Source organism: Xyrauchen texanus, chromosome 22, assembly GCF_025860055.1.
Source record: "Xyrauchen texanus isolate HMW12.3.18 chromosome 22, RBS_HiC_50CHRs, whole genome shotgun sequence".
NCBI lineage: Eukaryota > Metazoa > Chordata > Actinopteri > Cypriniformes > Catostomidae > Xyrauchen > Xyrauchen texanus.
The window spans coordinates 3,712,427-3,740,078 of record NC_068297.1 but is presented as its reverse complement, the minus strand read 5'-3'; the positions used below and the strand labels follow the sequence as shown (position 1 = coordinate 3,740,078).

General features: G+C 38.8%; 2 protein-coding genes across 3 annotated transcripts in view; both read left to right on the top strand.

Moving 5' to 3' along the window:
- grm1b (glutamate receptor, metabotropic 1b) overlaps nt 1-22,047 on the top strand; it is a 35,189-nt gene extending 13,142 nt beyond the window's left edge. The window contains exons 5-9 of one of the 2 annotated variants that reach the window (XM_052153663.1): nt 1,437-1,683; nt 2,050-2,218; nt 2,421-2,547; nt 13,269-14,199; nt 19,853-22,047. In XM_052153663.1, the coding sequence (XP_052009623.1) occupies nt 1,437-1,683; nt 2,050-2,218; nt 2,421-2,547; nt 13,269-14,199; nt 19,853-20,657 (2,279 nt within the window). In that variant the 3' untranslated portion in view covers nt 20,658-22,047. The remainder of the gene's footprint in view (nt 1-1,436; nt 1,684-2,049; nt 2,219-2,420; nt 2,548-13,268; nt 14,200-19,852) is intronic. The other variant, XM_052153664.1, reaches the window with a different exon arrangement.
- A 1,248-nt stretch (nt 22,048-23,295) lies between these two features.
- On the top strand, nt 23,296-27,445 carry rab32b (RAB32b, member RAS oncogene family; the record flags this gene model as incomplete). Its single annotated transcript, XM_052153431.1, has 3 exons — nt 23,296-23,563; nt 25,006-25,283; nt 26,941-27,445. Coding segments are annotated over 3 exons (687 nt in total), but the record flags the coding sequence as incomplete, so codon positions are not given.
- Nucleotides 27,446-27,652: the final 207 nt, after the last annotated feature.

Genomic DNA, 27,652 nt, shown 5'->3' with positions numbered 1-27,652 from the left:
CACACACACACACACACACACACCCACCAACCAGTGTGATTAGAACGGTCAGTGCACCGTGATTAGCTGCTAATATTAAATGTGCTTTCGCGCGTTGGCTGGCGCTGAGCCAGAGACGGACGCGCTCAGCGCTGTCATATCACAACTTAGTTTTCAGTGTTTTCAACCACATGTTTCTTTTAGGTTTTAGGTTTCAGACATATAATTTCATTTCACATACGTAGGTACTAAACAAACAATACAATACATTTAGAGAGACATAGAGTTTGTAAAATACACACTGATGTCTATGGAAACGGCAATAATATTCCTTTCCATAATAATTAGACACGTTTTATTCATATCAATCAGATACACATTGTGAAAGTAACTTTAAAGTTTACTCTATTCTTCTCCCAGTTCACCGGTCACTTACTTTCATGTATTTTGGGAGAAGTGGATGAATTAACGTGTTGTAGCCTAAATCCAACAGGTCCGATTCTCTGAACTGTGGCACTATGACGGCGCCATCGCTCACAGCTCAACTAACGCGATCGTTATAAAGGTGTTTAGACAACAAAACTCACCCACTTGCATTTATTTGACAATCTGAATATCAGATATTTCATGCTAACATGCTAACAAATGTGTGAATATTTTTAATAAAAAAGGAAAAACGGCATAAAGCATATCATCATTCATTCAGTGCTGTTGTGGCTGCGGTGTCACGTGACAAGCAATGACGCGTCACCATGGAAACCATAAAGTAAATAACGGTCTAAATAACAGTCAGCCAGAATATTTTACATTTATGTGAAAGGGTTAAATCGCCGGCAGAATGGCTAGCAGAAAACGTAAGGAGAAAGGTGGATGGGAAAAAGTAAAAGAAAAGAGGCTAGTGGCGAATGGCCGGATGATGGGCCTATTTGGGAGAAAGTCCAGGGCTGTTTTTTAGCCCCAGTCCGTCCCTGAATGACTGTGATTGCTTCATCCTGACCAGTGCTGAGAAAATTAACAGGTGCCAGGTGACAGTGATTTACAGCCTATTAATGATATTTAAACTTTTTATATATATATATATATTGAACTAAAGACTCAATTCACTGTACTGTATCGTGAACATGTCTGATATGAACTGACCAAAATTGCTATTGCATGTTGTTCAGTTGTATATAGCTTCAACTGTATTTTTGAATATGAAAAATTAAATAACTAAAATTCTGGTCTGGCTTCATTTCAGTTTGAAACACCCATTTTTTTTTTATGGTCCAAAATTCGTGATAAATAAAATCAAATCCCACCCTAAACATTTTTCTTGTTTTTCACATTTTAGAATAAAATTGGTTACAAATGCCATTTCATGTTGACTTAAAAGATCTAAGGGTGCCAAAAGATTCAACTTCATGTTGTCTAAAAGGTGCTCTAATAAATGTTGTTCGGTTTGACCAATCTTATAGGTTATGAAAGCTTGGAGGACAACTATGTCCAGGACAGCAAGATGGGTTTTGTCATCAATGCTATATATGCCATGGCTCACGGCCTGCATGACATGCATCAGCACCTGTGCCCGGGTCACATTGGACTGTGTGAGGCAATGGACCCCATCGACGGCAGCAAACTCCTGGACTTCCTCCTCAAGACCTCCTTTACTGGAGTGTCTGGAGAGGATGTTTGGTTCGATGAAAATGGGGACTTACCAGGCAGGTCAGTCTTACTTGCAGGCCTACATAAAAATCTACATATGATGCAACAAATGAATTAAAAAAAATGGCTATAAATACAATTTTAAACTGCCTTGGAGCAGGTCCATAACTTGTAACAACTTATTCAAAGATATTTCAGGGCACTTGGAAAGCAAATCTTCAAGGCTTTTGTGTTGAGATTCAAAGGAAAGTAAACACATTTTTTTTTTTTTATAATTAATGTCTGTTGCACAAATGGTACAGAACCAGCTATGCACCAAAGTATAGTACTTTTGAAAAATACAAGTAGTTCTAAAATCACAAGAACTCCAGTATGAATCTCATATTGTGGATTAATTTTAGCCTTCTGTCTCTCTCTTTCTTGAAGGTATGACATTATGAACCTGCAGTATGTCGAGCCTGGAGTCTATGACTATATAAACGTGGGCTCTTGGCATGAAGGTATTCTTAGTATTGATGATTATATGATCCAGATGAACCGTAGCGAGATGGTACATTCAGTCTGCAGTGAGCCCTGCTCTAAAGGAGAGATTAAAGTAAGTGTGTATACTTATGATCACAAACCTCCATTTAAGAAGTATGAATACTTACCTTCATTTGTAATTGCAGCCTTTGCTCCTCATCCTAACACAAGAACAGAAGTGATGTTATTAATGTAAAGGGATTGCTCACCCCCAAAACGACAATTCCATCATTATGACCCTACAATCATTCCAAACCCTACTGTGTGTCTCTCAGGTGATCAGGAAAGGAGAGGTGAGCTGCTGTTGGATTTGTACGGCTTGTAAAGACAATGAATATGTCCAGGATGAGTTCACCTGCAAAGCCTGTGAGCTGGGATGGTGGCCAGATGAAGAACTGCAAGGTAATATGGCTTCATTTCATTTCCTTAAATTGGAAAAGTTGTTTTGTTGATTACCTCAAAGTCCAGACAGAGTATAAGGACTTATTTTTTGCATGATGTACATTGATTAAGGGGGAAAATCTGCTGAATGTATTTAAACACTGGAAAATGTGTTAAAATAGTTTTTATTAAACTAAACACTTACTGGTTGCTGAAATTATAAAAGTACCCAAACACCCTAGAAAAACATCTACCAATCACCCAAAACCCCCTTGCAAATGTCTAGCAACCACCCAAAACACCCCAGCAAACTCCTGGCAACCATCCCAAACACCCTAGAAAAACATCTATCAACCAAGCAAAACATAGCAAACGTCTAGCAACCATCCAAAACACACTACCAAACTCCTGGCAACCACCCAAAACATTACATTTACATTTATTCATTTAGCAGATGCTTTTATCCAAAGTGACTTAAGAAAGAGGAATAATACAACATAAGCAATTCATCTTAAGGAGTCAGTAGTACGTAAAGTGCTTCATTTTCAAAGTTTCAGTTGCATCAGAAAAATACTATCCAAGACATATTAGAGTGCAACAAGAATTATATATATATATATATATATATATACACATACATACACATACACTGTGATCAACCAAAACATTAAAATAACCTGAATAATATTGTGGAGGCCCACATCTCTTCTCACCACAATTGTACAGAGCGGTTATCTGAGTTACCATAGACATTGTCAGTTCGAACCAGTCTAGCCATTCTCTGTTGACTTCTCTCAACAACAAGGCATTTCTGTCCGCAGAACTGCCCCTCACAGGATGGTTTTGGTTTTTGGAACCATTTGGAGTATATTCTAGAGACTTTTGTGTGAGAAAATCCCAGGAGATCAGCAGTTATAGAAATACTCAAACCAGCCCATCTTACACCAACAATCAAGCATGCGATTATCTAATCAGCCAGTTGAGTGGCTACATTGCAGTGCATAAAATCATGCAGATATGGGTTAGGAGCTTCAGGTCATGTTCACATCAACTGTCAGAATGGGGGGAAAATGTGATCTCAGTGATTTGGATTGTGGCATGATTGTTGGTGCCAGATAGGCTGGTTTGAGTATTTCTGTAACTGCTGATCTCCTGGGATTTTCACACACAAAAGTCTCTAGAATTTACTGAGATTGGTGCCATAACATCCAGTGAGGGGCATATCTGCAGACGGAACTGTCTTATTTATGAGAGAGGTCAACAGAGAATGGTCAGACTGGTTCGAAATGACAAAATCTACATTAACTCAGATAACCACTCTGTACAATTGTGGTGAGAAAAATAGCATCTGCCAAACAGGCCAAGATTCGAGCCGTCACCGTGGGGTCATTGGGCTGGAAAGACAAGAAGAGCTGTGTGTCATCGACGTAGAAGTGGTAAGAGAATCCAAGAGAATCAAGACCCATCTCCATCTCCGAATGAGATGTTAAACAGATGTCCTGACTCTCTGAAGAATTAAAAATCCCAGGGAACTTGTCCTGGCAAAATTCCCAGCATTGGTCCTTATCAATCATGGCCTTTGAATAATCCCCCTCCAATAATTGGCTGTATCACCCTACTTTCTGCTTTCCACCAACAGCTGGTGTATGGTGAGCATACTGGTGCACTATGGCTGCCGTAGAGGATGCTGCACACTGGTGGTGGTTGAGGAGAGTCCCCTGTCCACTATGAAAAGTGCTTTGAGTGTAATTTCAGAAAAAGCGCTATATAAATGTATCATTCATTTATATATATATATATATAAATGTAACAGTCATTCATCCATGTGCTTGAATAATGGGTCCTAGTGATGTTGTGAATATATAGAAGAGAAGTGGTTCAAGCACTGAGCCCTGAGGTACCCCAGTAAGTAGCTGATGTGACTTGGACACCTCAACTCTCCAGGCAACCTTGAAAGACAAACCTAATAGATAGGACTTGAACCAGTCAATCATAGTTCTATCAGGAAGACTCACAGACTTAAGTAAATTACATTTATTTAATGAAATAATAGTTGTAATGTCTCTTTTGGCGCAAGCCCTGTCTGGCGGTCCGATGAGATTGACACTAGAACCGTCAGATCCTGCCGGAGATAGAATGCAGTGGGCGAGGAGCCTACCCCAAAAAGAAAACCCAGATACTACCACCAAAAGAGAGGAGTTCCATGCGGGTTACAAACCTGGTCTTCATGGCTGGAATTTCAGTCTGAAGAACAGAAAAGGAGATGTGAGTGCTTGAATAGACAATAGTGCATGAATTTTGACATCCCTGGCATGCTCATGTATGCTGATGAAACTTAAGAGAAAGGGGCATGGTTCGTGTGATCTCCTTGCTTGATTATAGTAATGCTTGCGTATGAATGTTAATTGTGATATATCTGCCAAAGGATTGACAATGATTTGTTTGAGCCCTATGATGAGGGTGATATAGTTGTATGATCTCTTTGCTGAAGATAATTAACGTATGTATGAGCCCTCCGATGAGGGTGGTTATATGAGCAATGTAGATGACGTTTGATTTTGAGCCCTCCAATGAGGGTGACCGTTGCTTGTGGAATATATTTGCCTAAAGATTAACAAAGTAGCATAAAGCCCCATGATAAGGGCAACGTTGTTGTGCAATACTCTTGTTGAAAGATAATCAAAGTTTGATTGTGTGCCTTCCGACGAAGGTGGAAGTTGTTTGTGGAATATCTTTGCCAAAAAGTTAGCAATAAAGCATAAAGCCCCACGATAAGGGCAACATTGTTGTGCAATACCCTTTGTTAAAAGATAAACAGCGTTTGATTATGAGCCCTGTGACGAGGACGGATGTTGTTTGTGGCATATCTTTGCAAAAAAAGTGAAAAGGGTGACATGTTGTGCAATACCTTCTGTCAAAAGATGAACAACTTTTACACATGAGCCCTTCGACAAGGCCGAGCAAGACTTGTGCATTACCTATGTGAAGGAAAACCATGCTTGGGATTATGGAAGCCCTGGTAAGGGAGGCAGATATGATTATACGTTATCCTTGCAGGAGGATAGACATGCTTGTATTTGAAACGTAGAGGGGCTCATTGTTTTTGACATGTAAAGCTTCAGTCGACTTAATTTTCGGTATCTGCTTCGCAAGAAGCTAATCTGGCACAGGTTTTATCCAAGAGTTAACAAAACCTTACTTACCTGGAGCTAAATGTAGCTGCCCTGACCGTGAGTGTATTTACAGTGAATGGAGTAGAGAGAAACATACATTTTTAACTTAAAATAAAAACAATGTGTTTAGACTAACACAGTTGTTAAACTAACCTAGAGCAGCGTTTCCCCAACCACTGTGCCGTGGCACACTAGTAGTATCAGGTGTGCCGTGGAAAATTATCAAATTCCAGTTTCCCGTTTTGAAACCATAATCGGTCACTTTTGTGATTGTGAATAGCAATGATTAATGTGCAAAAGTGAGTGATATTTATCAAAGATATTAAAAGTGAGTCAGCGCTGCAGAATACATTGAAGTCTATGAAGTGACGTCACTTTACACCAAAGCATTTTTCACACACGCCTTTGCTTCACCAAAAATATCTTCTAAGATATATTTAAAAACTGTCCAAATTTGTGAAGAGACATTGAATGTCTCATTTCTTTTATTTAAATATTACCTTCTCATTAACAAATATCAGAGACCCCAGTTTTTGGACTAATATAAATTCACCAAGAAAACGCTTGGCCCTAAACATAAATGAGTTCTTTTATTTCTTTCTACTATCAAAGCAACTGCAATGTTTTCAATGTTTATTGTGCACACCTCCCACATTTTACAGCAAATTCGTAAAATCGCCCCCTCTGTGATGCTTTCTGCAACTCTTGTCATGTGGAGGGCAATGCAGTGATTGACTTCAGCCTCCAGAACCAAATTAAAACTGCCACGAGGAGTCATCTGACTGAGGCAAAGATGCTAAATCTAATGACAATTGCCTCAGTATTAGTCTCCCTTGAAACATTACATCTCCATTCAAACATTACAAGTAAACACACTAAGATGGACAGAAAACACAGACAAGTTCTATTGACAATGGTTAGCCTATGTGGGATAGTGGTGTGCCGTAGAATGTTTAAGTCGTAAAAAGTGTGCCGTGGCACACAATACGAGTTTGAACCCAATAGCCACTTGTGCACATTTCACTCCCCTGTTAATATAATGTTACTCCGCTCCCTATAAGCTGACTATGCAGTCTGAGTAGGGCACCAACTCCCTAGGGAAGAGAGCACCAGAAAGTCCACCAGCTGCCCATACTCACACGTTATACGTTGCAGAACTCATATGACCAACACCCCCCATGCATTCATTTATATATTTACTTATATAACTCTAGTTGATTATTAATTTTATTGTTCCCAAACTGTAATGAACCGATTTAACCTCATATTGAAAGCCTTGTTGATTCATGACAATTCACTTTGCCATCACTAATTGAAACATGGTACTATCACTAATAAAATAATGAATGAGACCCCTATTATACAAATCTCTGCACTGTAATGATGCCGGCATGATTTATAAAACATAAAACATTATTGTGGGATAAGAGTTGACCCCTGGTTTGACTTGATCATATAGGCAGTAAAATGCATTGCGCTGTTAATGGGAAATGTGTGGATTTGAAATACGAAAATGTATTGAGCCTACAGCTAGGTGTCAGAGGCATGCAACAACAGATGGTGCTTCCTTATTTGGAGAACGCAGAAGTAGACGTATGAAGTACGAAACACTTCTTGATTTAATGTGCAATAGAAGTGACCAATAAAACAAGGCATCTTAATTCCTGTACACAAGTAGTTATGCATGATGACAAGCATAAATAATAGATCTTGATTCCCCGAAGTGGTGTGTGCTCGGGCTTGCAATGAGGTGAACAAATCAAAGTTGTGAACCTTAAACTCAGTTGCCCACATGGTGTAGCCATCATGCTGTGAAACGTGTGATCGCCTACCATGAACTATGAGAACCAAATGCTCAAGTGAAATTAAATATCAAATTGAATATTGATGCAGATGAGGGTTATGATGAACAGACAACATTGGCAGCAGAAAGCCTAAAATCCTGTGCACCATCCTCTAAATGCATTTAACTATTGTTTCCCCCAAGAGAAGATAATTGAGAACTTAGCGTATTTCTGATAGGGACAAGCAGCTGCCTTGAGGGGATGATTTTGATGGAATTGGCGAGGAGCACACACCTTCCAGCTATGGGTCGTGCATTCCAGGTGCGGTTGATGAGGTGGCTTTGACTGAGGGAGGTCTCCTACTTGACTGAGATCTGTATGGAGATCTGGATTTGCTGATCGTTTACACCCTGTAGGTTTAATTCAGGGCAGAAATTTGAGATGGAGTGGCAGCATCGTCGGGGAGGTAAGACAGCCTTCCCAAGATAATATGAATAAGCTGGTTCACCTGTGGCCTGGAGAGATCGGGGATGATGAAGATGCCTGGCTAACATTTCTATTATCATTCCAAAATGGCCGCAACAACACAGAGACTCTGTAAATTGCAGACACGCGCTGCGGCATGGAGCTGCTGACCCTGGATAGAAGGTAAGGAGCAAGTGACTAAATCCATGTCCAGAGCTGGGTATTAGCTTGTCGGCGAGCGAGGTTGACTTGATGTTTGAACATAGTGAGCTGTCGAATGAATTGCCGTATGGCACACTGAAACAGCAAAGAGGTAGATAGAAAGCAGGCTTTTAAAGCAATGGCTGACATGATTGGATAGGAGATAAATAGAAAATGGTGTGTCGATGTACAGCTGTGAGTCTCCTGCTAGAACTATGCTTGCACTTAAATTTCTTGCAATGCCCAGAGTAGAGCGGGTAGACAGAAGGATCTAATGGTTGACTGTATCAACCATTCCTTGCAAACCTCTAAGTGTCGAACTTAGTTTGACTGCGTCAAACACCCTTGCAAACCTCTAGCAAACACCCTAGAAAAACTACTAGCAACCGCCCAAAACACCCAAGCAAACTCCTTGCATCCACCCAAAATGTCTTAGCAACTCATAGCAACCGCCCAAAACACCCTAGAACGCTCCTTGTAACAACCCAAAGCATCCTAACAAACTTCTAGTAACCACTCAAAACACACCAGCAAACTCCTGGCAACCACCCAAAACACCCTAGAGTTCTCCTGGTAACCACCCAAAACACCCTAAAAAACATCTAGCAACCATCCAAAACACACTAGAAAAACATCTAGGAACCACCCAATACACCCTTGCAAACTTCTAGCAACCACCAAAAACACCCCAGCAAACTCCTGGCAACCACCCAAAACACCCTAAAAAAACACCCTAGAGAACTCCTGGTAACCACCCAAAACACCCTAAAAAAAACATCTAGCAACCACCCAAAACACCCTTACAAACATCTAGCAACCACCCAAAACATCCTTAAAAAACACCCTAGAGAACTCCTGGTAACCACCCAAAACACCCTAAAAAACATCTAGCAACCACCCAAAACACCTAAAACACACCCTAGAACTCTGTAACCACCCAAACACCTAAAAACATCTAGCAACCACCCAAAACACCCTTAAAAAAACGTCTTGCAACCACCCAAAACACCCTTGCAAACATCTAGCAACCAAAACACCCTAAAAACACACCCTAGAAAACTCCTGGTAACCACCCAAAACACCCTAAAAAACATCTAGCATCCACCCAAAACACCCTTGCAAATGTCTAGCAACCACCCAAAACACCCTAGAGAACTCCTGGTAACCACCCAAAACACCTTAAAAAAACACCCTAGAGAACTCCTGGTAACCACCCAAAACACCCTAAAAAAACATCTAGCAACCACCCAAAACACCCTTGCAAACATCTAGCAACCAAAACACCCTAGAAAACTCCTGGTAACCACCCAAAACACCCTAAAAAAACATCTAGCAACCACCCAAATCACCCTTCCAAATGTCTAGCAACAACCCAAAACACCCTAAAAAACACCCTAGAGAACACCTGGTAACTACCCAAAACACTCTAGCATACATCTAGCAACCAAAACACCCTTGCAACACTAGCAACCACATAGTAATGCACTATAAATCACTCAGAACACCTTAGCAACCACATACAGTAGCAACGCCCTGGCAACTTCCCACAACACCCCAAAATTAAAACGGCAACTTTTGCATGGGCAAGCACCACTCACATTTTTCTCAAACTGTCAACATTTGAAACATGTCTATCTACTGTATATTAGTTATAAAATGTCTAGATTAGTTGTCAAATCATATATGCAAAACAGCTTACTCAAAGTGTTACATTATAACTGAATTGGCTCTTTAAAATACCTTCTTTGTCCTATTTTCAAAAGGTTTCCCATCACACCTGAAGGCCATTTATCATTTTTACAGAGTGCTAGCGCCATACAATTTATTGCCTGTGACAGCCCTACTTCACTGTCTTCTTCCCTGGCCTATTTTCATACACAGTGATGGTCAATGTTAATGCAGCAGCATAACAGTGTCCCAGTGATGTATTTTTCATTAGTTCAATATACAGAATATATTCCACTCTACTAGGTACTGCTGTTATTCACAGATTCACAGACAGTTTTTTAAGAGGTTAGTTTACCCAGAAATTGAAACACTGTCATCATTTACTCAGACTCATGTTGTTCCAACCAAGTATTTTCTTAGGCAGAATGTTCGAGCAGATCTTTTCCATACAACGGAAGTGGATAGTGATTTTAGATGCAAAGCTACTATCAATGTATTAAACCATCAAAAGAATTGTGTGCTATATTTCAAGTCATTTTGCGAGGAACAGATGGAAATTTCAGTATTTCCCACAGGATTTTGTGAGACTGTGGTGGGTGGACCTCGAACCCTCTAGGGGGGTTATGCTCACCCGGAAGAAATCTTTGTACATTTTTAAGTTAAATGCATCAATCTGAATTACAGAACTGGCCCCATGGGTTCTAACGCAACAGGATGAAGTGAGGTTATGCTAATGGTGCTAAACTTCTTGTACTTACTTTGCATCATCAATCTTAAGAGGCTAGATCTATGAAGAACTTTGTGCTCTTTTAATCAATGTTGTGCTCTAGTAGTAATTAAATCATAAATGGTGTTGACACAGCAAAAAAGTCACATCCACAAAGCATTGAAAATAAGACGGAGTTTAACGCAGTTCAGAAACGGTCAAAACACAAAATCGACTAGAGCATGCATTTGACATTATTCATCATCATGTGCTTGTCCTCCGAACAAGTCAATTGGTCATTCACTTGTCCAGTTAAACAAGTTACTTGTCTGGAGAGAAAAAGGGCATTTTAAGTTACATGCTCAAGTAACAAGTTTATGTTGTTGTTTATTTTTCAAAAATTATGACCAATGCCTAACCTAATAGTGTACCTATGCAATCAATTCTCTGTGACAGGAATGTAAACTGCACTGGGTAGGGAAGGAAGCTATTGTCATATGGTAATTATTTTATGTTACATATGAAAGTCAAATAAAAGAAAGCCTCCATCATATTTACAGCAGGGGTGCTCACACATCTATGGAATATTGTGCACCAAAAGTATCGACTACTTTTATGATACGTTCATCAAGCTTTTTTTGTCATTTTGGAACATTTTGGAACTTTTAACCAGCCTATGCTGGTTTGCTGGTCTTAGCTACTTTAAGCTGGTCTCCCTGAAAACCAGCTTAGGCTGGTAAATAATACTGGGTTGGAATCGCAAGGGGGTGATTAAATGATCACAGAATTTCCATTTCTGGGTGAACTATTCCTTTAATTGCATTAAGTTTTATCCTATACAAATATATGTGATGCAGATGTCATGGCACTGGTGTCAGTAATGAGGCAGCATTGGTTTCCTCTCACATGCTGCAGTCTATGAAGTCTACTTTGCCTTGGTTCTTTTTTATGGCCTGGTCCCTCAGTGTAAGGGCTGTTTATTTTTAGTTGAGCTGAAAACCTACTTTAGCACTTGGTGCATAAGAGAGCTGGTCACACTCAGATAGCCAGTCCTACAAAGACACGAGGCGATCCAAAGTGTAGGCTACGCTTCTGCCATTTTTCATAGTCAACAATGCACGCTTTGATCTCAACCTCCAAATGGCCTCATAGAGTGTTTGCGTATTAGGTGGAAGTATACTTAAAGGGCTAGAACACCCAAAAATGAAAGTTCTTCTCTATCAGTTGTGGTGGTGTAGTGGTCTAAAGCACATAACTGGTAATCCGGTAATCAGAAGGTTGTAGGTTTGATCCCCACAGTCACCACCATTGTGTCCTTGAGCAAGACGCTTAACTCCAGGTTGCTCCAGGGGGATTGTCCCTGTAATAAGTGCTTTGGATAAAAGCATCTGCCAAATGCATAAATGTAAATCATTTAAAAGCTTCTGGGCGGGGTTACGGAAGTAATAAACGAAGTAGGCGCTGGTGTGTTGTTGTGGAGGCAGTCAGATGCAAATGTCTACCACAGTGACATCACAATGTGAATGAGTCGTTTTGGCTGCTTGATTTCAACAAATGCTCTCTTTGTTGTGAGGAGGAAGATTTAAGTTCTGAAACTTAAAGTATGTTTTTAAAGTACAATTAACTTTTAGATGTGAAAAGATTAAATGATGACAGAATTTTCATTTTGTGGTGAACTGTTCATTTAACGGTATGATCAAATTTTTTTTTTTATTTCAATTATGATACTGTCTTGTGGAATATACTTAAATACTGTATATGTTATGCGTGTTCTGTAAGGCAATGCTTATGATTTCTCTCATTAAAAAAATGAATGCTAAACATCTTACGGATTCTGCAAGGAGTATGTGAACATATGAAACAAAGAGCATGTCCCTGGGGTTTATTTTTATTGGCCTTAATCATTTATTTTTTGGTACTTTCAAATGCCTTTTATGCATAGCCTTTAGCCTTGTGCCTAAAACCCAGACTTTCAGTATATAAATAAATAATTGCATGTTTAAAAGTATGATAATCTAAACAAAGAGTGAAATTAGCCATAAACAAATTAGCATAAACCATTTTAATATTTATTGTGTGAAATTATTTCCATCAGTTTTATTTTTTTCCTTCAAAAATTACGACTGCCCTACAAGTTGTGCTGTCATTTCCTCCACACCAAACAATTTTTCAAACAAAGATTTCTCTGAAGTTATGGTACATGTTACAAAAGTGTCAGTAAAGAGCATGCTTTAGATGAAATATGAGACAAGTGATGTTTGAAGAAAACAAAGAAAATTCAAGGTCAATATCACTTGAGAGGAGAATATTTTTACTGGTCATAATTTCCACTCACAACTGTAATTTTGAGAAAATACGCAAAAGTGAAATTATTATTTGTGTGCATTTAGGATACATAAAATATTAGCAATGAAATTAGTCTTAGCAAGACAAAGGAGTTTGCAACTTTATTTCTCGGAAACAAAAATGTATATTTCATTTCCAACATGGTCATTCCCACCACAGAATTAAATTAAACATAATACAGAATTGAATATGCTGGAAATGACACTGTGGTGGGAATTTTCTAGACTTTCAGGAAGAAATTACAAAAATTACTTAAATCTCCAATGATAGAGACTCTTTTTTTAACGAGACTCTAATTTATAGAAGTCCACAGTGCTAAAAGTGTAAAATATTCACCCATATACAGTATTTTAAATGTCTAGACTGATTTTGACTGACAATTTTATCTTTTTTCCACAGTTTGTGAGCCCCTTCCATTGCGTTACCTGGAGTGGAGCCATCCAGAATCCATCGTGGCTGTCGTCTTTTCCTGTCTCGGCATCATGGTGACCAGTTTTGTCACATTCATCTTCATATTGTACCGAGACACACCTGTTGTCAAGTCATCCAGCCGTGAACTCTGCTATATCATTCTCACAGGAATCTTCCTGGGCTACATTTGCCCCTTCACTCTCATTGCCCGCCCCACTGTAGCCTCGTGTTACCTACAGCGCTTCCTGGTGGGCCTCTCGGCCTCCATGTGCTACTCCGCTCTTATCACCAAGACCAACCGCATCGCTCGCATTCTGGCCGGCAGCAAGAAGAAGATCTGTACGCGCAAGCCGCGATTCATGAGCGCCTGGGCACAAGTGGTGATTGCTTTCATCCTCATCAGCGTGCAACTAACGTTGGAAGTCACGTTGATCATTTTGGAGCCTCCAGAACCAATCAAGTCCTATCCCAGTATCCGAGAAGTTTATCTGATTTGCAATACCAGCAATTTGGGCATGGTGGCACCACTGGGCTACAACGGCCTACTCATCCTAAGCTGCACCTATTATGCCTTTAAAACACGCAACGTCCCTGCCAACTTTAACGAAGCCAAGTACATCGCCTTCACTATGTACACAACGTGCATTATCTGGTTGGCTTTTGTGCCGATTTACTTTGGATCCAACTATAAGATCATCACCACTTCCTTCTCTGTGAGTCTTAGCGTAACGGTGGCCCTCGGCTGCATGTTTACACCGAAAATGTACATCATCATCGCTAAGCCTGAGAGAAATGTACGCAGCGCGTTCACCACTTCCGACGTGGTGCGTATGCATGTAGGGGATGGCAAAATTGCTTGCAGGAGCAACAGTTTGCTCAACATGTTTAAACGCAAGAAGAACGCACCTGGAAATGCAAAGTAAGTACAAGAAGTTTAGCGCCATTAGCATAACCTCACTTCATCCTGTTGCGTTAGAACCCATGGGCCCAGTTCTGTAATTCTAGCTTCTCTCCAGACCTAAAGATCATGCCATTTCCAGGAGCTTCTTCAATTAACGGCTCTTCCAGACATCTTTGATTTGCAGGTCAACTACAATTAAAACCTGCACACCCAAGGGTGTCTACGCAACAGGTCTGAGAAAGACTGTGTGACTATAGTAGCTCTGTATAGTATGGTTTCAGTATAGTATACTGCAGTACAGTAAAGTAGCTAACCTTATGTGGCAAAGATTAATACGTCTGCAATCAGATACTAACAAGCTAAGAAGACCCGTAGGGTTGGGCGGTATGACGTATTTAGCGTGCGACGGAAGAAATGTGTCAACAATAGAGAACAACAATGCCCGCCCACTTTTCCAGTCGTCTTGAATATTTTTCCCATTCAATTTTTTAAAATCTTTCATAAAATAGTTCTAAGCCTTGAACCAAACCAACCAGCTCCAAGGTGAATCACAACATTAAAAACTTTGATTTGAAGCAAATAATTATTTGGAAATCTGACAAAAAGACAAAGGTCTAAGACTGTGTACGTAGTGTCTTTAATGAGGGAATGAACTACAATCTGATGAAGCATTGTAAATGACGCAATCAAATTCAAATCTACTGAAAGATATAAAACTATTGCTTTGAAAGTTGTTAATTATAAATATAGAAACAATACATGTTTGCTTTATTCAAAAATATTCATATGGGAGTTTCAGATTCATCATGGGAGTGGGCGGTTACCGCAGAGCTCTTTTGCCATGGTTTGTTGGCTGTGATTTTCTGATCGGTGGATCCTACTCTTTAGGATCATGGGTAGTGTAGTTCTTCACAAAGAGTTCCAGTATTACACACAACCAGTAGCTGTTTTAACCACCATGCAAACCACGCAATTGCGTGGGGCCCCTAACGTCGGGGGCCCCTCACCCTGGTAGGATGGCTCGGCAAAAACCGCTTGAGGGGTGACACATTGTTCTGGGTACATGCGTGGTTCACAAAGCCTCTTGGTTCGGATCAGTAGGACTTTGGGTTTGGGTTTGCAATTTATGAAAAAAATATACAGGCCTTCCGAACTTGTTTCGCCCATGCGCTCTCGCTCACGTGCGAATGGATGAGGGGCCGTTCACACTGAACGTATTTATGCGTGCGTCTACTCTATTTTTCCATTGTTTTTCAATGTAAACGCGCTGGACGAACATCCTTGACTGCTGCATCACGTCTCGCTGTTTCTTGTCTCACACATGACTGGAAAATGTTTAGACATTGTGTCAATCATAGACTGTAAAATAAGATGGACGACGCCCCTTCGCTCTTTTCCATTGGTGAGAACTGAAGCCGCCAGTGTCCCGATATGGCGCTGACATCTTGGGACTTGAGTCTGCGCAGTTGCGATTTTGGGACCAGACCTGCGCAGTAGTGAGCAGGAAGTAAAGCTGCGAAATCAAGGCCCCGCCCCCACTCTCGCTGAATCAATCGCAAGCACACGCCCCTGCACTTATGACTTTTGACTTATGACGGTGTGAAATAATGAATTATAGAAATTTTGATATTAAATTTAAAGCTCCAATCTAATCAGTCCTCCGAAGATCCCGAAAAAAATTCAGTTGGTGCTTCAGTGACTACTTCGCTCAGAGAACCTGTCAATCACAGCTGTCAATCATGATGTCACAGCATCAAATAACTAAAAACAAACTTATTTTGAAAACAAACACTTGAAATGACATCAACGTGATAGAAACGACAGTAAATGACAGAAACTATCTTTGGAAAAAAGATATGTGATGAAGTGTAATTTAATTGTTTAGTTGGTCTCACGTCCCGTTGAATATCATGGGGAGGCGGGGTTTATGACCTATACTAGGACCAGTCACAGGGGGGCGATCGAGACGTTTTGGCTTCACTTTTGAGGGCTTGTGCGGCACACTTGGCGTCAATTAAAAAGAACTTCAGGTTTCAAAAACGCTTGTCGAGACTCTGGCGTTCTGTTTCATTCGTTGCGCTGCATCTAGATTGTTTTTAGCGCAGGTGTCACAAAGATTTAACGTTCTGAACAAGTCCAGGCTGCAAAGAGATGACTGTTACAATGTTTAACATTATTTCAGATTATTCTGTACCATGCAATGGTTTCAGCACTTGATAAAGGTCCATTTTTCCACCTGCTGCTCTAGTGTTCTGAGGGGCCGTCGTGCCTTGTATGCTTACTGTTACAATACTGTAACGAATGTTGCCTACGTTGCTTACATAAAATACAGCCTTATGCAACATGGTGAACAATACACTTCAGCATCAGAATCATACCCGTCAACCTTTCGGTTACAAAATCCTTCCTGCGTCTACTACCTGTGCAGATATCAACAGCGGGGCTGTAGGTTGCCAGGTTGAGGTCATAAATGGGTTGAAGTTTGAATGATGTGTCGATTGTGTGAGTAGGATGCGTTTCATACAAGAACTGGCAACTGGACAACCTTGGAATAATATATTGATGTGATTATTCATATAACGAGGTTTGGGCCATACAAATTACGGGAGTTTCCTGGGAGAAATAACAGAACGAGTAGGGCGTGAGACTCCCGGGAAAAACGGGAGTGTTGACAGGTATGATCAGAATATAAGCTCTAGTTGAAAGTAAAGTCAATAAGACAGAAATATATTACTATTGTATACAACAAATCCTCAAAGTAATAATAGTATTACTGTATCATATTATGATGACATAATAATATGATGGTTGGGGTCTGGGGGGGTCAGGACCCCTATCTGAGGGTTGTCCTCCCCTAAAATATCATTAAAATATGTGTATTGTAAATAATATAATTATATATTCTTAAAATAATTGTTTAAGAAATAAAATAATACAAATGCAAACGGGGCAACAACAAAAACCCCCTTGTGTCCCCTTCAAAAATTGCTCTTGAGGATTGTTATGTTTATTGTCCCCCCCAACATTTTGATGAAATTTTCGCCCCTGGCTACAACGGCTGATAAGATGAATTTAAAATTATGATTTAAAATAAATGTCATTTTTTTAAGCAATATTTTTCTAAATGGGGTTGGTTGTTTGTTTGGGGCCTCAGAAATCATAAACTCGCCCCTGCAAACAACTAAATAGCGCAGACTAATGGCTTTAACAGAAGCACAATCCATCAATTAACAATCTCTGTGCTCACGGTAGGTCTAATTAAAGGTTTATAAGTCATCATAAATTAATTTTTACCTCCGGAACCAAACTGTTGCGGTCTATAGAAATATTTGCGCCATTGGGCAGGAATGATCTGCGTTTTGCAAACAAATCAAGATTAAAAAGAACTTATTAAGGGGTGTTGTTAAACACCTCTTTTTGTGGTGTCGCCAAGGAGGGACTAGTCAAAATTAAATTCTTTGGGAGTCAAAAGTCTGCCACAAATGCTGTCGATCAAGTTTAACTTATGCACATTAAACCGGGAGTATTCCTGTTGATACGCAATTCCCCCGCGCACGGTAGTGACGTGACTCTGCTTAAATTTAATATATAATTTACCATCTATAAATGTAATTAATGTTAACAAATATTCAACTTTTTAAAGGTTTAAGGATTCAACATTGATATCCGATCTCTGTTTCACGATAGCAATCCTCCAGAAACAGCAACTGAGTTATTTGTGCAGGAGTACAAATGAAAACATGCAATATCAAAACAGGACTTTTATTATGAAAACACGATCGCCAGATGAATCCAGTTCAACACACATGAGTCAATCATCCATGACAAGCGCTCATTAAAACATCCAATAGCACTTTTTGTCCATAAGAGTAATAAATGTGAGAAATATTTATATATTCTCCATTGTTTACATGAGATCTCACCTTCGTCATCGTTCTTCAACAAACTGCAATCTGAGCAGCATTCATGTTGTAAAACTGTAAATGATCTGATATATTGGAGTCCCATAAACAAAACCAGCCTGTCTCCAAAGTCTATTTTTAAAAATGTGGCATAGTTTTATTTATAATAGTCGAGCAGTGCCGTCAGATTTAGTGTCGTCTTGAGAGGCAGAGCCTTAATTTTACTCTGTACATCGGCAGCAATTTTACAGAGATAAAAGCTGCAGGAACCTCATTTTTTGTGAGATCATCTTCAAATTTGAAACGTAACTTCTTTAGACTCGTGGCTTTGAGAACATTGTATTTTTGGGTTGTCTTGATACTTTTATTATTGTGTCTTTTAGATTATAAAACATGTTCAGTACAAAATATTTCCATTACTATAAACTTCAGCTTCTCTAACTTTAAAAAATAACAACATAAATTGATTATTAAACTTGTGAAATAAAGTCCAATGTGTCTTCTTTCAAAAGATACTACAACTGTGTCCATACTCCAAAGGGTCCCATAAATACAACCATTTAAGTTCAGGTATGTCATTTTCATGGTTTGCGCTTAAAAAGGGGGCGTATCAACAGGTTAAAGCCTTTTCAGTGTTGAGTATCTTTTCAATGTGGTGGAGACTTTTGGATCCCATTGTATACTGTTACCGTGATATTACCGTTTATATATTTTAATCATGCCGCCCACCCAATTTGTACAAGATGGCAATATCGTATGATATCGTATGACTTGGCTTGTTCGAAAATGTATGACTTTCATTCCCATACAGCCTCCCCCATACAACCAATCAAAAAACATCCAAAATAGGCATCAAGTTTCAGCGAGCCTCCTATCCAACACTTTATTTTAAGAGTGAAAACGTCTGTGGACAAATTGTGTTACTCATTCCTTATTTGTCAATTGTGGCAGGGCGGAGGGCGGGGCCGGGTCGTGATCCTACACACCCGGTCCCGTATTAGGCTAATCAAGCCTCCGTGAGGGAAAAGGGTCGACTGCAGAGGATCGTGCGAGAGAGAGAGATCGTTTCCGGTTCTCGCCGCCTCCTTTCCATTGATCCCTTTACACTGGTGCCGGAAACCCGGAAAGGAGGCGATAACCGGCTTGTCAATATAAATAATAGTTTAATATAAAACTTAAACAAAAGACAAACACACACATGACGGACATGTCCGTAAACTATCTCTCTGCAGTCGACCCTTATCCCTCACGGAGGCTTAATTAGCCTAATACGGGACCGGGTGTGTAGGATCACGACCCGGCCCCGCCCTCCGCTCTGCCACATCAATGTATGTCAATAATTTGTGATACGCTTTTCTCGATGGTAGTCTTCCCTGGTACACAAAAGTTATTTTCCTAGTAAAATAGTGGTTCGGGTTTAGGGTTTAGGGTTTGGGTGAGAGGTTAGACTTTATGGTTAGGTTTAGGTTTAGATTAGGAGTTAAACTTAGGAAAAATCTTAATAAATTTTTTTGTTTGTTCTTTTATTTTTCTCTATGGGAGTAAAAGTCATGCATTTTTATATGAGCCAACTTGTAAGATTTCTTACGGTTTCGCTATCTCGTACTAAAAACAGGGTTTGTACATTTTAAGGATACACTTAATACCTAAAGAAAAATATTCAGAATTGCACATTGTACTCTATCTTTTTACATGAACCAGAAATGTTGTTCTTGTGTTCACCTTTCTCGGTTCCTGTGAAATAACAGTGGTCTTTATTTTGTTCATAGTTCTAATGGCAAGTCTGTGTCATGGTCTGAACCAGGTTCAAGACAGCCTCCGAAAGGAGACCACATGTGGCACAGACTGTCTGTACATGTGAAGAGGCAGGAAGCCGGCTCCAATCAGATGGCTATCATCAAACCCTTAACTAACACCTTCAATAACCCAGGCATGGAGTTTTCCGATCTAAGCACCAAGACTCTGTACAATGTGGCTGAGGAGGACGAGGGCGAACCGATTAGATACAACCCCTCGGGCAGCCCTCCTCTGATGACACTCAGGCAGTCGCCTGTAAGCAAGCCTATGATGGAGGTGGGCACAGATCTGAAATGTTACACCCCTGAACAACATTTGCCACAGAACAATGTTCTCCCCCAACATGTTTTTGCAGACCACCCCCAGAAAGGGGTGGGCAAATTCCACTCAAACATGCCTGATTTGGATGAGATTATAAGCATGCCCGAACTGGGCGATATATTGCATCCTCAGCCCATTCTGCCCATGCAACTGAGCTCTTACACGGAAGAGCCTGTCTCTCCTCTGGAAGAGATTGAAAATGAGCAGTTTGGACTTCTCCACGGCTACATGTATGACAATGCACATATCCACGATATGGATGAGTTGGTACAGATTAAAATGGCAATAGAGGACTCTATGGCACTTACGCCACCTTCCCCGTTCCGAGATTCCCTTGGCTCGGGTAGCCCAATTCCTAATTCCCCCGTTTCCGAATCCAACTTATGCACACCTCCGAGCGTGACGCACGCGTCCGTCATTCTCAGAGACTTTAAGCAAAGCTCCTCAACTCTTTGAAATATGTATAAGGACGTCATTATAGGTGATCATGTCACAAGCTCTTAGTTTATTTCTACTTTGTGAAAATAACAGCAACTAGTTCATGCAACAACGCAACTTAATCGTCCTGGGAATTTGCCTGTTATCAGCGTATTTAAAGAGACTTTCTGGAAGTGAATGTATTTTGACTATTGTCTACAATTAACACACGACAAGTAGACGAGCCTGATCTCATGAAAATGATGTGGCTGTGGCGACATTTTTGCTAAATTATATTACGTGGGTCCATGCACGTATCGCGGCATCGCAGGTAAAATGTCCACTGCATGGCGCAAAAAGCAAGTTAAATTTTATCCCAAACAGATAAGGTTTCAACCTTCAACCTAAACCTAACCGACAGTGTCATAAAAAGCAAATGTGAGATTAAAAACGCAACTGCTGAAGCAACCACATCATTTAGTGGTGCTTCTATACAGAGTGTTGATGTGAGAAACAGGGCAAAAAGTAAGTGTTAATGAACTGATAATCTGCCCTTTACTAGTGATTTGTGTAAAAGTGAATAAAAGTAATTGTTGTTGTAGCGCCTCTAGTGTTCATTACAGCAGGAAACTGCTGCAATACGTACAATGAGCCACGAAAAAAATCAGTTAGCAAAAATGTATTTATAGTGACGTGATTTAATGAAATCAAGTCTTTTGCTTTTTATGAGTGTGATCCAGATGTGTGCATGCATGTTTTGACCCCACTGTTCAACCGACATTGGCAGGTGTGGGAAAAGGTGAATTTTGGACCCTGATGTCGAGCCTTTAACAAACATTTTTTAGAAGGGGGCTTATGAATGTGATGAACTGAATTAAAGGGGCTTCAAACATGAAAATGCTCTATGATTTATGTCACTGTCACTTGTTTATTTTGGCAGCATTTGACATGAAACCAACATCAGTCATGCTGTAGAATATGAGCTATTTCTGTCGTATTCTTTTCCATTGTAGATCAAATCATCTAAAGGATTTTATCAGTATACCATTAGCAGTGAATGAAGGTTTAGGACGTACCCAAATAAACTAAGTTTAAACTAAGTGCAGCAACTCCATCAGTTCCAATTAAATATAAAAAGAAAGTGTTTTAAATAATCAGTCAACATGACTTTTATAAATGACATTTTTAAAAATAACTGCAACATATTTTTTTTCAGTGTTAGGTATATGGTCAGCTAATTAATGTAGAAAAAACATTTGATCAAAGGAACAATCATTTACAAATGCATTAAACTAAGTGCAGATATCACAGTGTAGCAAAAAATGGATAGTGTTTAAGTGCCAATGTCAATACTATGACACCTTCAGTTAAACCTTTCCATGTCTTTTTTTGCATTGTGTGCGCATTTGCTTCTGTGCGTGACGTGTGCGTGCGTACTGTGCACGCGTGCGTGCTTGTGTGTGTTTAAGTACAAAAGAAACTGTATATATTGACTTGCTTCTATATACTGTATATTTAGGATTTTATTATTTTTTTAAAATAATGAGGTATATGCAAATATTAATTTACAATATATAATTATATTACTTGTATCTCTGGGTTTAAATGGTCATAACTGAAAGCCAGAGCTTGCGATATTAAGTAATGCATTTCATAAAAAATTAAATAAATAAATAAATAAATAAATATATATATATATATAGAATAGTTTTTCAAGACACCATGATTTTTCTTTTGTATTTAGTAATTGTGTTATAATGTCAGATCCAAATAATACTACAATGCTTTGCTATTTTAAAACTACTGCCTCCAGACAGTCAATGCTTCAAAGAAGATTTAAGGTATCATTAATGCTTAACAGAGCCACCGACGGAAATTTCACCAGAATGTAGCATTTAATTATAACGAAATAGCAGCCCTTGTATGTTTGCAACATACCTGGCAATTACATCATGTTATAGTTATGACCGTTTAAGTCCTCCACATGACAATTACAACATTGTTATGAAATTACAGAGTATTGTATTTGAGTAACATTTTAGATATTATCTTAAGGTATTATTGGTGTATAATGCTGTAAGTTTTCTTGTTGTTTCTGTTGCAGTGAAATATTCTTTTGTTTCTGAGCTTGTCATATTGCATACTATAGTCTTAAAACTATACTTTAGCTTTAAAGAGAACATTTCTGCTCTTATATATATCTTATAAAGACATTACGTTTGCATACTCCCTATATGGACCCTAGGTATCTTAAGATAAACTACTTGTACAAATTTAGTTACACTTTATTTGTCAAACGGGTTCTCAACAAGTTAGTGAGCATGTTTACTTATGTTTACAATACTGATTAAAAACTGTATATTTTGTATATAACCTCTCGGGGTTGTTATTGCAGATGGTGTTACGTTAATGATTTCCCAAAATGTGACAAGTTTATGTATGTTATTGCTTTCATATGACATTGTCAAAGACGAGTCTACAACTTAGTTTCACTTTGTTACTCCATTATTAGATGCACATAACGATAAACATTGCACATGGATTTCTCAGATGAACTTTGAACATTGGCTCTCCCTCTTCACATTGTAAAGTTATGGTTAGCGAAATAAGACAGACAGGACACTGTCTGCATTACAGACGTGAGGCTGGAAAACAAGGGATTTAATCAGCAGAATAAATCGGAAATAGGTCAGTTAGTGCAGATGCTATTTGCTGCCACTGTCGAAGAAAAATGTCAGGGGAATCCAAATTAGGATCCACTGAACATTTATTTAAAGTTTTGGTAATTGGAGACAGTGATGTTGGAAAAACCAGCTTTGTGAAGCGTTATGTGAGAAATCAGTTTTTCGAGGACTTGAAATCGACCATTGGTGTGGATTTCTCTATGAAGGTCATTGAGTGGGACAGTCAAACTCTAGTGAGATTACAGCTATGGGATATAGGAGGTAAGTTTGCCTTCTGAAGCAATTTGTCTAAAATGGTAGAACAGCATTGTACTGGTTCTCCTTGAGTTTTTAGGTTCATTAAGAAAAACTTGAATTACTATAAAACAACAATTAGAAAACGGTATGTCAGAATGCTGATGTATAGATAACTGTGTTGAATAAATACTTGTGAAAAAAACTCATCACAAAATTTGTCATGGCTTTTAGTTTCTGCCATTGTCTGTAATGATGAGGTACATATATGGCTCTTCATTACACAATTTCCGTTTCACATTCATGTTTATTGAGTATGCATCATCGGGTTCCCATTGGCAGGACATACATAGCCACTCTATATGAATCTGTAAATCAATTTTTTGAATGGTTTTAAGTTGATCTCTCTCACAGAAAACACTACAAGAAAGTATTTGATCAAAACACAGCAAAGATTATTAAATCTCCAAGATTATAACACTAACTAATAGGGCCTATACTAATATATATATATATATATGTGTGTGTGCAAGGTCTAAAAAGGTTGATTTTGAGGTGATTTCATCTAATATTATTTCTTTGTTTTTCATGTTTCAAATTTATATAATTTCTTAAATCCCTAAAACTATATCACATTTATTTTGAGACAAAATACTTGTAATTTTCAGTTTCACGACTGTGATTGGTGAATCCTGAACAGCGCTGAGAAAAGTAACAGGTGCCATGTGACAATGCTGTATGTGCGCTGCTTCAGAAAGAGTCTGACAATAATTGACACACGATTAATGATATTGCGAACTTTTATATTGATCACAATGAAAAATTTAAATAAGTATTTTCTATGTGGTGAAATTGCCCAAATGTGGGTCGGGACATTTCCAGTCTTCTTAATGTTGGTAGTTGGACATGCCCCTACCATCCCTAACGAAATGTATGCCTAAATCCTACGCCTGTGATTAAATCAAACGTTTTTCAATAACTTACTACTAAGTGACAGGATAGTATTTGGTGTAAAAAGGCACCCCTGGCTCACGTTGACTGACTGAATCACAATTGAGATTAATTTGTTTATAGAACACTTGAGACAAAATTAACAGGAAATAGTGTGTCTTATTTTGAAATAAGCATTATCTTAATGTGTTACTCAAAAAAGCATCTTGCTGTCTCAAAAGTATATGCATAAGTCGATACATTTGCCCTATGACTATTGCCCCATATCTACACAATTTCAGGAAACCCCCCAAGTGTGGGGTAAGGCCCCCTCGCCAACTTTTAAAAAAAGATGAATTTGAATCAAAACAACCTTCCCTTATTATATGCATTCACACAAATCTTGTTGCTTCATCAGTATTCAATGAAAAGAAATACCTTTTTCCAATCTTGATTAACTCAGCAACCAGAAAAAAACATTCTCCTTAACTAGTGCCTTAAGCCCCACTGTACCCTATATATTTTCTTCATTTATTCAGGTCAAGAGCATGTAAGGGGAATGAACCGAGTGTACTTCAGAGGATCGAGTGGGGCAGTTGTCGTGTATGACATGACAAATGGTTCAACATTGGAAGGAGCTCTGAACTGGAAACGTGAACTCGATTGTAATGTAATGTTGAAAAATGGCCGTCCAATCCCTGCAGTTCTGCTAGCCAATAAGTGTGATCAGATTAAATTGTGCCAACAGAATTCTGCTGTTCTGGAGAAGCTCTGCCAAGAGAAGGGTTTTATTGGATGGTTTGAGACATCAGCGAAGGTGAGTGGATGTTTAGCATTTTGGCAAGTTGCGTTGGTTTGATGAAGCCTCATACTTGTGCAAATTAGTTTTTTGTTTTTTTTAATCCTTAGCTATCTACTTTACAATCACTCAGAACACCTTCACAACTGCTTAAAAATGCCTTAGTAACCACCCAGCACACCATAGCAACCACTTAGTACACCTCACTAACCACCAAGCAACTATCCAGAGCACCTCAGCAGTCACATAACGAGAACACATTAGCAACTCTTTTGGGATCGCCATTGGAACCACCCAAAAACACCTTAGCAACTACATAGCAACCACTCACAACACACCTTCAGACCTCAAACGTGTTTTAAATTAGACATTCAAAGTTTTTCTAGATTAACTTTACTTTTCTAGTTACATTATAAATAGCCAAAATATGGGGTGCATAATAAGCTGAAAGACAATGTCAGGCAAACAATTTGAACAAATTGTGCATCAACTATGTTTGTTAGTTAATTTAAATCAAATGATTTTTAAAAACATTTCTTTCATGAATATATATATATATTTAAGCAATATCACACAAGCAAGAGTGCGATATGGCCCTACAACATCACTGCTGTGATTCGAGTGCCGTAGGTAATTACAGCAGTGCTGATGTAGGGCCATATAGCACGATTGCGAGTGTGATATTGCTTATATACAACAGCTCAATGAGTGTGTGTGAGAGAGAGAGAGATGTGACGTGAAGTGAATCCGCATCAGCTAGTGTTTACATCAAACAGCTTTTCATGATCGCTTGTATTACTTCTACTAAAGCTAGGAAATAGCTTTAAGCGGCTTTAAACTAATAACCTCAGCATTAAGGCTCATCACAGCTGAGAGACACAACAGGCTGATTAAATACACAATGGATGCTGTTTAAAATGGTGGAGGACATTGCGGTTTCTATAGTGAATGACTCTTGAGCACCGGCTACCACGAAATAGGGAGAAATACCCCCACTTGGATGCTATTTTTCCACTGAGAAAGCTGATCTTTAGAAAGCTGACAGCATCTCTGCTTGGGTGTGGCAACAGGTGATCACATATGTGCCATCTCTCTCTCCCTCTCCCTCTCTCTCTCTCTCACACTCACTCACAAACACACACACACACACACACACACACATCCTTGTTTATCCAATGACTTGTTAGAAACAGCACAAGCCGTGATACTATTTCTGAAGTGACATTTAAGAATTACCTACAGAGGTTTGGACGCATCATTTGTTTTGATCCAGCAACGGCAGATTCTGATTTGTCGCGTAAGAAAGTATTTCCATGCACAAATGTGTTTTTTATGACCGTACTCAAGTTTTGTCTAATTTTTTTAAATGTACTTGTTCATTGAACTGTTGTACATAAGCAAAATCACACTCACAATCATGCTATATGGCCCTAAATCAGCACTGCTGTGATTACCTACGGCACTCGAATCACAGAGGTTCTGATGTAGGGCCATATAGCACTCTTGCTCGTGTGATATATATATATATATATATATATATATATATATATATATATATATATATATATATATGAATAGAAATGCAGTAATGCACCTACTATTTTTTCCAATTGGTTGCTATTAAACAGGCACTTATAGATTAAATGGGGCTTTTGCTGTTGTGTTTGAGTTTTAGGAGAACTTCAATGTGGATACAGCTGCTAAATTCCTTGTGAAGCACATTCTTCAAGCCAACCAGGAGTCAGCGAATGAGGAAGTCCAGGAGATCCAAATAAATCTCACACAGCAATCAAATACGAACTCTACTTGCTGTTAATTTTAAAAGGGTGCTTTTAGCATGAGTTAGCTATTTAAAGTTAAATTTCAGTGTCATGTAATTGTGTAAGTCATTCCTCTATTCAGTTTTGTAAAGTTTTTACATTTTTGACAGAATGACTATGCTGAGTATATAATAAATTCCTCTAAGGTGATTTACCTCATTTCCCTTGCTAAATGTTCATACACATGTTTTTAACTCGCATAAAATGTATATATGTGGGTCACTTCAACCCCCTAATATGTATATATGTGGGTCAAATCTAGATCTAGATCCTTACTTTTTATAAAACTGCTTATTTTTCAAGGACAATAATCCCTAATGATAATTACATTAATAATGCAACTAAGTGAACAGTTGTAAAGTTATGAAGAGAACAGTTGGTATATATTTCATTCAATCCTGTAGTTTCAGACACATAAAACATGGAGTAGGAGTTTTGAGTGACAGTGTGAAAAAGCCTGTATAACCGAAATATGGGCAATTGTTATGTTTAGTAGTCAAATATGAAATGTCTCAACTCTAACCACTCTAACACACACATCTTATTACATTTTATTTTTATTTTAAT